Source organism: Caretta caretta, chromosome 2 (assembly GCF_965140235.1).
Source record: "Caretta caretta isolate rCarCar2 chromosome 2, rCarCar1.hap1, whole genome shotgun sequence".
Classification (NCBI taxonomy): domain Eukaryota; kingdom Metazoa; phylum Chordata; order Testudines; family Cheloniidae; genus Caretta; species Caretta caretta.
Genome location: NC_134207.1, coordinates 249,088,432 through 249,100,947, shown reverse-complemented (window position 1 = coordinate 249,100,947; position 12,516 = coordinate 249,088,432). Strand labels below are relative to the sequence as shown.

The 12,516-nt window shown below is 40.0% G+C and overlaps 1 protein-coding gene across 8 annotated transcripts in view; it reads left to right on the top strand.

The window, feature by feature from the left end:
* The window catches only part of DYNC2I1 (dynein 2 intermediate chain 1), a 50,291-nt gene that overhangs the window by 30,164 nt on the left and 7,611 nt on the right, over positions 1-12,516 (top strand). For all 8 annotated transcript variants that reach the window (XM_075125983.1, XM_075125982.1, XM_075125979.1 and 5 more), the window contains 7 exons: positions 336-447; positions 768-862; positions 1,179-1,308; positions 2,313-2,485; positions 2,981-3,143; positions 9,014-9,127; positions 10,089-10,150. In XM_075125983.1, the coding sequence (XP_074982084.1) occupies positions 336-447; positions 768-862; positions 1,179-1,308; positions 2,313-2,485; positions 2,981-3,143; positions 9,014-9,127; positions 10,089-10,150 (849 nt within the window). The remainder of the gene's footprint in view (positions 1-335; positions 448-767; positions 863-1,178; positions 1,309-2,312; positions 2,486-2,980; positions 3,144-9,013; positions 9,128-10,088; positions 10,151-12,516) is intronic.

Genomic DNA, 12,516 nt, shown 5'->3' with positions numbered 1-12,516 from the left:
AGCTTACTTCATCGAATGCATTCCATGTATCTCACGAAAGCTTATGCTCAAATAAATTGGTTAGTCTCTAAGGTGCCACAAGTACTCCTTTTCTTTTTGCGAATACAGACTAACATGGCTGCTACTCTGAAACCTAAAAATACATTTACTCTCAATTTAATATGTAGCACATTATGTGTATGTATTTAGAAACTAACTGACAAACAGAAGACAGTAATATTGAATTTAATAGTTTTTAAAAATTACTGTTCATGTTAAGTTTTAGCTATTTGGTGGCAGCAAGAAAGTGCTCAGAGTTGGCATCGTCATGTTCATAATTTTAACTTCGTTTTTAGGCATATGTTCAGAGCAATGAGGATAATCTTGAGAGAGACGTTCAAACAGATGAAATAGAGACTCTAGAAAAATGGACACAACATCCAGGAGACAGTATCCTTGTATCTGGAGGTGAGTAACCCTTTGCTTATGTTTATTTAGGGCCTTAAATGCTTAAACTTCCTCTCCTTCTTTTTCACTGCTGCTGTTAGATCATGAAATGAGACAGACTGCTTTATTTATTTATGTATTGATTGATTGATTGATCCCTGCTTCTGCTGGAAAGAGAAGTATTCCCCCAGCAGCGTCTCCAAACTCAGCATTGTTGCTGCTGAAGAGAAGTTGGCTGCTATCATCCCTTCTCTTTCTCAAATGTTTCATAGAACATGGAACTTCCTTGGTAGCTGATTTTGTATGTTGGTGCCTGTTTGTAACCTCATGTCTTTTTACAGGTCCCAGAAGCAGCAATGATGTGTCTATAGATATTGCTGTAACACCTAAGATTGATTCACAGAGATTAACAAACTTCCTCCGGTCTGCTTGTCAGGTACGTTTCTACCTCAGTGAATGTGCATATATAAAATGTGGGAGAGATGGATCACTTAAAACGCCTGTCCTTTCTAGGTACCCTTGAATAATATTAATTACGGGTGAGATTCAACCCTGTGCAGAGGGTTAGAAAAAAGCCTGTGTAAAACATAACTCCCTATTAAACCATGTTTTGCAAAGCTGTGAAGTTACCAAGAGAGTTGATCAACAGCTATTAAACTCATCAAAATAGTTTTGAAAGTTGCCGATAGCAAAGTTGAAATAGAAGAATGGTCTTTTTTATTTCTATAAATGTAATTAATTATGTTTGAAAGGTGATTGCTGTTTTGCTTGAGGAAGATCGAGTTGCAACACAACCCAGGTGGAATCTAAGATCTCGACAAACCAGTCTGTCTATTAGTGATAGCTGCTTCCAGTTAAATACTAATCTACCTTTTCTCCATGGTAAGAGAACTTTATTGCACACCTTTTAGTGGACAAATAGAACTCCTCTTCTTTACATGAAGTGCCAGCATTTGTGCTTGATTGGTCTGTGGAGAGCACATGTCAGGATGTAAAGGTGCGGTAAAACTCACTTTTGCATTCCTCTGATCCTGCTGTAATTCTATATAGAGCAGTTCCCTATATGCTTGTTTAGAGGACTGCGGCTACAAATGACCACAAGAGGCCAAAAATGCAGCCAAGAGTCACACCTTCTTTTCTTTAATATACTGGCTTTCTGTCTCTGAAAGATCACCCTTGCATGGAGTGATCCTCCTCAGGTTAGTTATGTTGGGGTTAGAGCTCAATTAACTTTGACTACATGGGGCAAAATAACCATGTTGCACTGCTAAAATATGGCTTGATGTGTTTAGAACACAACACACATGGAAGACAGTGTATTACCCTAAAGCTGTGTCTTTCTCCATGCAAACTACAAAAATTTAAATGAAAAAACTAAAACTGTCATAACTGGGTGAAGGAAAGACCTACTGCAACATGAAATGTTGCATTTTCTAACAGATATGCCAGAAAAATGAATCTTGTTCTGACAAATGCCTACGTTTCTACATCCTGCACCCTCCCCTCTATTGCCCATTCTCTGGTTGAGATGTTAGTGTCTCTTCCACCATGTACCATAGTCATTTAATGAGAATGCCAGGGCTTGGTTGTGCTCAAAATAATAGTTCTGCAGATTCTTTGCCTCCAGGCAGCTGAGCAGAGCAGTGGCTCAGTTTTCTCTCCATTCCTGTTCATTTTCCTCGTTTAAAGCCAGTTTTGGGACAGGAGAGAACAGTTTTCTTTCCCTCTCCCTATGCCCTCTTCTTTCATGCTCTGGCAGAAAATGCACTCTGCCAGCAATATTAAAATTTTCTTTGAAATTACTTGTTAATTTCTTAGGTTGTGGCTGTGGCAACTAATTATTCTCTCTCATGTTCAACAAGTTTTCCTTTTTTATTTTGACTTAGGCCGAAAGGTATCCTGTTTGCACGTCTCTCAGGTTCAGAGGCAGGCATTGCTTTCTGTTCATGGGTTACCTGAAAAGCCAGGTGCTATTCAATTGGACAGGAAGTACATCGTATGTGTATGGAATGTCTGGCAGCCTTCCAGTCCTCAGAAAGTTTTAGTTTGTGAAGCAGAGGTACAGTTCTTAGTCATTACACAATTGCCTATTGAATGAATGATTTTTGGATGCATATTGTGCTGTTCTGTCCTGGTAGAGTGTATAAAATTTCTTTATAAATCATGTACAGTTGAATCCAGTGAGTGAGACAATAACCACACTCCACTCCACACTCCGATATTGGAGAGCTGAGAGAGGGTCTACGTTCACCCTGACTGCATTTTACAGATTTCTTCTTTTTTAATCTGGGCCAGAGGTTTCAAGGAGCTGTCTGTCTCCCCAGCCATTACTATGCAATGGAATTATACCTGTCAGCTTTGCAACTGTGGGTAGGGACAATACAGCAATGCTCTGGAGAGGAGATAGGCTGCAGAAAACCTCCTATGTTGGCATGCCATGGAGCCAGCATCTCTAGCTTTTATGTGGGTTGGAAGAACACAGATATATTGAGCTGGATCAAGCCTTTAGCTCCCTTTCAATTATAAACCTAGTATATTTGTTCCTACCTTATAGGTGTCATGCTGCTGCTTTAGTCCCAGTAAGGCAACTTTAGTATTTGCCGGAACAATGGATGGTTCATTGGTAGTGTGGGATCTCCGAGAAGACTCAAGGATGCATCACTGTATAAAGTTAAATGAAACTGACTGGATTTTTAGAGCTCCAACATTTTCTACTGGTTAGTATGATATGTGTCTTGAACAATCTTTTCATATTCAATGAAGGTATCATAAATTAAGAAATGTTAAGTTCTTGCTAACCTAGTTCAGCCAGATCAGAGGTGATATATAAGATGGTAAAAGTTCCACGTCAGTAATGGGTGTAAAGGAATGTCAGTTTCTGTAATTTACACACTAGAGGATTGGAATAGAGAGGTGTATCAGGAGAGCAACTGAGCATATATCTACACTGTAGCTGGGTGCATGCATATCAGCATGGGTAGACAAACATGCACTAGCTCTGCTCTAGCTAGCACACTAGAAATAGCAGTGTGGCCACAGGCAGTGGTTTGGGCTAGCCACCCGAATATAATCATACTCAACCACCTGGGTACATACTTGGGTGGCTAGCCCAAGCCTCCACAGCCAAAGTGCTATTTTTAGTGTGTTAGAGCGTCTGTCTACCTGCTCTGGGAAGCACATTCCAGCTACAGCGTAGACATGCCTAATGGGGGAGTGTCAGTTAAAATAGGGTACTTCCCTGTTACTTTAAGTTGCATAATGAAGGACCAGCTGAGGTCATTAGCTAAATCAATTTAGCCTCCCTTACACTCACTTTGACTCCCTCATATACCTTAGCATACACTTAGATTTCTCTTATACCTATTTATAACCCCACTTTATTGACATGAGCAGGATTTTCAGGAGCACCTAAGTGACATAAGAGCATAAGTCCCACTGACTCTCTGTGAGACTTGTGCTTCTAATACTTCTGAAAATCCCACCTATGTAACTTATATCACCTCAGAATTTTATCTGATTACTGTAATATTTGTGGTGGGATTATCTCCTCCATGATCATTTATTGCCCATGTATCTATCAGGCATTGTAGCAACACAAAGTCTTAGGGAATCGTAGTAAACTTCCACATAAGCCTGCATTGCTCATGTCTGTGAGTTTAGCACTGTTCAAAATTTGAGTGTGACTTTTGACATGGGTTGATTGTCAGGTCGGGCTTTTTATGATAGCATCGATTCAAGGTAAATGCACAGCAAGGATCACATCACTGAAAAAAATATGTGTTTCTTAGGATCATCACTCCCACACCAGTGTCTTGGAGACAGAGGCCCAAAGTCAGAGGTGCTGTGTAAGATGGAGTAAGGGGGACTCAGTTATATTCCTTTAGACTTACTTGCAGTCATTTGCTGATGTGTGATAGAGTCAAAGTTGGTGTTACTTACACATTGAGAAGCTAGAGGAAGGTGTAAGTTCAAGAGTGTGTGGGTGTGACCTACTTTGCTTAGATCTCCTTACCACCTTCTGTAGTGGGTTTTCTTCCTGTGTCCCCTCTTCCAACCCCTTGGCATGTGATTAAAAAAACTTAGATTTTCTTAGGCTTCCTTAAATGCAGTGGGCCAAATTCAGAGATTATAAAAGTTTTATATAAGGCATGTAAGTTACATATTGGTAAGCAGGTGTGGGGTCTAAGGATCAGCAATTGGATCAGCAGGGCCAGATCCTTACACTCGTATAAAGCCCAACTGAAGTCAGTGGGATTCCACACAAATGAAAAGTTTACTTGTGCAGATTTAATTTCAGGATCAGGTAGGTAAGTAACCATAGAGTGATTTTAAACTAGTATAGTTTATATGTTGAAAGTATATATTCTATCAATATTACCTGAGCCTCACATGAAAATTGGCCTACTTAGAATCATAGAATATCAGGGTTGGAAGGGACCTCAGGAGGTCATCTAGTCCAACCCCCTGCTCAAAAGCAGGACCAATCCCCAATTAAATCATCCCAGCCAGGGCTTTGTCAAGCCTGACCTTAAAAACTTCTAAGGAAGGAGATTCCACCACCTCCCTAGGCAACGCATTCCAGTGTTTCACCACCCTCCTAGTGAAAAAGTTTTTCCTAATATCCAACCTAAACCTCCCCTACTGCAACTTGAGACCATTACTCCTTGTCCTGTCCTCTTCTACCACTGAGAATAGTCTAGAACCATCCTCTCTGGAACCACCTCTCAGGTAGTTGAAAGCAGCTATCAAATCCCCCCTCATTCTTCTCTTCTGCAGACTAAACAATCCCATTTCCCTCAGCCTCTCCTCATAACTCATGTGTTCCAGACCCCTAATCATTTTTGTTGCCCTTCGCTGGACTCTTGTAGTGTGGGGCCCAAAACTGGACACAGTACTCCAGATGAGGCCTCACCAATGTCGAATAGAGGGGGACGATCACGTCCCTCGATCTGCTCGCTATGCCCCTACTTATACATCCCAAAATGCCATTGGCCTTCTTGGCAACAAGGTCACACTGCTGGCAACACTGCTTGGCAACAAGGGCACACTGCTGACTCATATCCAGCTTCTCGTCCACTGTCACCCCTAGGTCCTTTTCCGCAGAAAAGGAATCTTTATCTAGAGGTACAGTGCACCACAAAATGGGAATCAGTCCAAAGTAACAGCCCACCTTTAATCTACTTAGGGCCTCTAATCATATTGCAAAGGAAGTCCCGCTACTATTTTTTTTAATGTAGGATTCATTTTTAAAAATTAGATGATTGTTAATGTTTCATACCCAACAGTAATAATCATGCTAGGGTATACATTATTTGGCTGTTGATGGGATTGTTAAGTGATTGAAGATCTTTGGTGTTGTGCTGCACAATGCCCCAGTAGCCAAGTGTGTACATCCTGTTGTGGCTTATTGCTTTCATCAACACAGGGATTTTAGTACTGCACACTTATTGGAGCCAGATCCCTTTAATGTTAAAGGAAGACAATTTCGTTTTCAGCAGCAAATCTTTGGAAATCATAATCTCTGACAATGGGGTACATAATGAAATGACTCCTCTAAATATGTATTTGCTTCTAAAAGCTTATGAAATGGTAAATATTTTCTAATTAAAAATTATTCTTTTTGGTGTACTGCTTTCTTTTTCATAAACAAACTTGACCTATCTAGAAGAATTATTTTTCTACCAGTTTTGTCTTTCCCAATTAAAAAATTTCCTCCTCTGTTGATGCTGATGGGGCTTGCAATTATTATAGCTGTTTACTTTTTTTTTTTTTTTTGAGTATCAGCAGCTTTAATAATGTCACCATTGTACAAAAAATAAGTGGAAACTTGTGTGCCTGATACCGTTCTGGGAACAATGTGTATTACCTGCTGCTGTAGAGTTAACGAGGAAGTAATGTAAGTGCCAGGTTTTTGTTTTACTATGTTTTTGTAAAGTTTAAATTTTATTTTAAAGGGTTTTAAATCCAAATGGGTATAACATTTTAGAAACTTTACAAAATCAATAGTGTAATAAAAATGGCACTTCTACATGACCCTTCTGGAGGCCTGTATGGTCTGTATCAAGGACACCCACAGCTCTGGAGTCATTTTGTTTTAGATCTGATTCAAAACAAATAAATAAATGTTCCAACATGGTTGATGTATCACTATCAGCACAGCACAATCTAGAGCAAAACCTGGAATGAGGTTCAGTAAGCCTGGGCATCAAAAAGACAAAAGGCAAAGGTAAGTTTTAGTTAACCATATGCTGACTGCCCCTCTGTCTCTAGTTACTATTTGGGTCATTTACCATTAAACTTTAAGGCTGGTGGATTTTTTAAAAAAATAATTTTATTATTCAAACTTACATAAAATAAGATGAAAATAAATTTAAACATTCTTACATTATTTCCATTTTACGTTAATCAGTGTGATATTTTCTATTACAAAATGTTATATGGTCAGTCATAGCTAATTTACTCTTCCTTCACGTTGCTAGATGTTGTTTTGGTTATAGTCCTGGGATACAGTCTTAGTCCATTGTCTTGTTGCTTTTTCAAAAGAGAGTTCTCATGTATATCTCAACACTGTTGATGGTCCTTTTCACTGGAGATTTTCATAGTCAACATTATGTTTAATTCTGAAAAAAAACCCTGAACTGTTTTGGGTTTACAGCTGGTGGAATATATCATATCTGAAGATTTAATAAAAGGAAGGCGTCTAAAGGCATTTTTATTTCAGAAGGCAGAGAAAGCTACTAGGGGGAGGCTGTTCTAGATTAGATTTTGACAAATAGGGAGGAACTGGTTGAGAATTTGAAAGTGGAAGGTAGCTTGGGTGAAAGTGATCATGAAATGATAGAGTTCATGATTCTAAGGAATGTTAGGAGGAAGAACAGCAAAATAAAGACAATGGATTTCAAGAAGGCAGACTTTAGCAAACTCAGGGAGTTGGTAAGTAAGATCCCATGGCAAGCAAGTCTAAGGGGAAAAACAATTGAAGACAGTTGGCAGTTTTTCAAAGAGACATTATTAAGGGCACAAGAGCAAACTATCCTTCTCATAAACACACTAGGGAAATGCAACTTAGATGGAGTTACTGTAAGGTGGGTGCATAACTGGTTGGAAAACTGTTCCCAGAGAGGAGTTATAAGTGGTTCACAGTCATTCTGGAAGGGCATAACGAGTAGGGTCCTGCAGGGATCAGTTCTGGGTCCAGCTCTGTTCAATATCTTCATCAGTGATTTAGATAATGGCATAGAGAGTACATTTATAAAGTTTGTGGATGAAACCAAGCTGGGAGGGGTTGCAAGTGCTTTGGAGAATAGGATTATAATTCAAAATGATCTGGACAATCTGAAGAAATGGTTGGAAGTAAATAGGATGAAATTCAATAAGGACAAATGCAAAGTACTCCGTTAGGAAGAAACAGTCAGTTGCACACATACAAAATGGGAAATGACTGCGGAAAGGGGTCTGGGAGCCATAGTGGACCACAAGCTAAATATGAGTCAACAGTGTAACCCTATTGCAAAAAAAGCAAACAGCATTCTGGGACGTATTAGTAAGAGTGTGCAAGCAAGACATGAGAAGTAATTCTTCCGCTCTACTCCGTTTATGGTTAAGCACTGAAATAAATTGCCTAGGGAAGTTGTGGAATCTCCATCATTGGAGATTTTTAAAAGCGAGTTAGACAAACACCTGTCAGGGATGGTCTAGATCAGTGCTACTCAAAGTGGTGGTCAGCGGACCTGTGCCGGACCACGAGCCATCGGCTGCCGGTCTGCACGCACATTGGAAAAAAAAATGCCGGTCCCCCACATCAGATAGCTTGAAAAGCACTGGTCTAGATGAGTGCAAGGGACTGGACTAGATGAACTCTCGAGGTCCCTTCCAGTCCTGTGATTCTAAAGCCACAAAAACCATAAAATGTTCTAGATATTTATTCAGTTTTTGCTTTCCTCGTTGAGACTGTAACTTGTATGGATCCTTCTAGCTGTATGTATTCATTCCACGGGGACCTGTGTGCTCCCTTCAACCTTTTCTGCCACTGCTCAGATTAGATTAAGAACCATGTTGTAAGGTTTTTCAGCTTCTGCTTTATGTTGGGGTTGTCTGCAGCCCCCTGTTCTGCAGGATGCATGATCAAGGTCTAGCTACTAAACAACCAGCACTAAAAACACCTTAAAATGAAGCTCATCTTCTTTTTTGTCATGTAACTGCATAAATACGCAAACAGATTTTCTTCATATTATTTCCATAAACTTTCATCCTCGACTGAGGTCTGCGTAAACTTTAACAGCAGAGTTACAAACCTGTGGAAAAGCAGGTTTTTATTAATGAAATGGCTGAAGGTGTGGTGCCAATGATGCTGCAACATTTTGTATTGTGAAAAATAAAAACAAGTAATAGAAGACAATTTACCACTACTATTTTGTTGACTTAAGAACTACATTTTGCAGAGTTGTGTTTTGAATTTTTGATGAAGTTCATTATTTGTCATTCCTGCTTAGTAATCACTAAATCCTAAAACAATAATCTGAAAATGTGTAGGGTTTATTGTTGTTGTTGAAAATAGTACAGTGATTTGTTAATTTCTTAACTACAGATGGTGTTCTCTCCTCGTTAAACCACACATATCCTGTACTGGCAATAGAACCTGTCTCAACATCTGTCTATAAGGAACAGAATTATGGGCTCTCACACCTATCTTCTCAAGAAGGTATGTGAACTGCTCTCCAAAGGATCAATAAATCTGATATTTTCTTTAAGTAAATATCTGTTATACTAGACATTTTACAAGGGTATTAATCCCTAGTCCTAGCCAAATTCCAATTCATAACTGACTTCTGCCTTCTTAAAGTACTCTGTATTCCATTTGGATACAGCATTATTCTTCATGTTCTGCCCTAAACTATTATGGATTGTTAGTGTATGCGCTTTAGCCACAAATGTGAGTGCATTTCTATCATGCTCCCTATATGCAGGGCAGTATTGTATCTTCCCATGGTAAAATGCACAAGATGGGGAAAGATGGCCCAAGAAACTCCATAAGGTAAATCTTATGGCGTTTCTACCAAATATTCTCCCTCAGGTAAGGGGTGAGAAAATCTGAATCTGTGGAAAGGTTTGTTTCTGATACCACACGCAATGTGCCACTGATCCCGGCATCTCTTTCTGTACCGGTCCCCTAACTTGCCTAATGACCCACCTCCCCTAGAAACACTGCTACCTCAGGAAACATGCTACTTTTGGTGCTGCCCCAAACTCCACCAGGTGTGTAGTAGAAGACATAGGTGGACTAAATGCAAATTATTATTCTAAAATAATAACAGGAGTCCAGAGAAGAGCATCTGCACAGTCCAGCTGTTATCTAATTTGGCCTAGTGCCAATTCTCGTTCTGCCCCCAAATCCCTGCAGAACCCAAACGTGTAGAGAGGTGCAGAAGGGCAGCTTGGACCTGGTGGTGAAAGAGAGAGTATCCAGATTGGCTCCCCTTCTTTCCTTTAATAGGATTAGGGCACTTTCCTCTCTGTTATGCAGCACACAGAAGAGCCGCATAGGGCCATAGTTAATATAGCAGTTTGGTAAATATTTAAACACTTTGATATCATTCAGGATGAAGGTACTATATAAATGTAAGTTGTTATTGATACTGTATTATTATACTTCCCCCCCATAGAAATGTCAGGCCTGTCATTCCAGATAGCTTCAATGGATGAAAATGGGACTCTCAATCTGTGGGTGAGTAAATAAATATGTATGAAAAGCAGGAATATTGCACTTTTGAAATGAGAATTTTTTTCTTTAAAAATGCAGCATCCTTTGCATTTCCAAGATTTCAGGTAAGAGTTTCTTTTGAAAATTGTGGCAACATTAGCCATTTTATTGTCATACTTCCAGAAGTGCTATGACTTGGCTCCCTAAACACCACAAAGTTCCAATTAGGCAGAACTATTGATAGGTATGTGATCTATGTGGTCAAATCAATCAGCAGTGCTGCCTTATGGGAACGTTGCTCACATTTATCTGTTTCTTGGGAAATCTCTGTTGAAGCACATTTGTCTACCTGCTTCATTCACTTTAGATCACTATGGGTGTGACAGTCAGTCACTGAAACTGAGGTGGGAAGCCACACTCATAACATGTTGGAGGCATCTTCAATCTTTTCGAAAATATTTTTCACACAAAGAATAGCCAAGGTGTGGTAAAGAATTGATTACCTAGTCAGAAAATATTATAGGCAGGTTAGTAACCCCACTTTGTGGATGATATGTATATTTGTCTTTCTGTTATCTTCTAATTAATGTGCTCTCTTTCTTGTCAATTTTTAAGCCTAATTCTGATAAACTAGAAATATTTCTACTTTATCCTAAGTATCAGCCTAATCCTATTGTTTGCTAGTTCCTGTTGTTGCAATCAGATTAATTTTGGGGAACAGGTGGATTAATAAGGGGACATACAGCGTTTCATCTCCGTATAACCAGTTCAAACCCAGCAAAGCTCCTACTAATTTCATGGGGAACAGGATTGGGCCCAACAAGAGGAAAAAATATATAGGGCTAAATTATCTGCTACATCCAGTTTACCTTGGGCACAGCATGGGATTGAGGGGTAGGGTAGGGGCCATCCCTGATTCTCTGCCCACACGTACCAGCTATAGGCCAGAGCAGCCCAAGGACTGCTCTAACTTGTCCAGCTGACAACTGTCTCCATCTATCAGCTGGGGATTGTTGGAACATATCACACTCCAGCGTCTCTTCCTCCTTGTCCTGACATGCTCCCTGTGCCAAGGTCTCTGGGGTGCATAGTATAGGAACTGGCTCTGCTAGCTACCTTCCCAGTGGTGACTGCCTCACACCAGGGAATCCCCAGAAGGGGACTTGAAGCCTCTCTTCTACCCTCCATTTTTCTGTATGAGCAGTGCAGGGCAGAAAATCTGCATAGTGTCATTGTAATGTTAGGCTCAGTTCTGATATAGCTACTGTAACGCAGCCTGCAGTGACTCAAGTGCATGAATACCAGCCTCAGTACAGACTATTAAAATCCAGGGCACAAACCCCAAATTGGTTGTGAGATCTATACTTAGAACCAATTATCAAATGTAAACTTTTGAGGCACTATAACAGCCTTAACATAGAGTCATAGACAGTCCCCTTGGTACTCGGGTCTGTCTTACCAATAAGGTGAGCTTACCTTTCTGACAGATGATCCCTTCTACGAAGAATCACAGCAATATTCAGATTTTTCTCCCAGTCCCAAAGGACCAGTCACTTTCCCCAGGTCACTTGCACCTTACATCTCAGACCAAAGACCATACTATATAAAGATGTATTAAATAGGAAAAGGAAACAAGGGAGTTATTTACAAGGTTAAAACAGGTAAATATATATACACGAGTTACAATCTTAAGTTTCAAAAGGTAATAGAAGCGTCTACAATCAGCAAGCTCCTTATGTCCTTTAGAGCTAACCCAGACTAAGCAGCTGAGGGTCTCTTGCTTATCCCAAGAAACACTTCCCATCCCGACCCCTCTCCCCAAGTCCAAACAGCATAGAGGTATCTTGTTCCTTTTGTTCGGGGTTTTTTAATCCCCCTCCTGCCAAGTGCTCTGAGCTGCAAATTGAGTTGATGCAAGGAATCAGCTTGCATAATTCATCTTCATGGGCAGGGTGGGAGAGAGCAGAACAACAAATGTCTTTTGTCCTCTTTAACATCCCACAATAGTCTGTCTGATGCTGATGGACCTTTCCTGTTGGAAAGGATTTAACACCTTCTGTTGAAGAGCAGCCCTTCGCACTAATTAATGTCTCTCCCACGTCTGGTGATTTACACAGTCACAGATGCTCACAATACAACCACTCAACTATTAGCTTACAGTATGGAATACAGATGTTATAAGTGAGATGAATGCATGCAGCAATTCACAAGTATTCAATAAAGTCTAAACATGTTCTTATAGTTCTAATACCTATACTAAGCCAGACTGATTCCAGTTACATATTTGACAGTGTTCAATTGAGACATAGGGACTTTCGCACGAGTTAGTACTAGGTCGACCAGCCTCAAGGATGCTCACATAGAGCAGTGACAGGGAACCTAGAATGTCA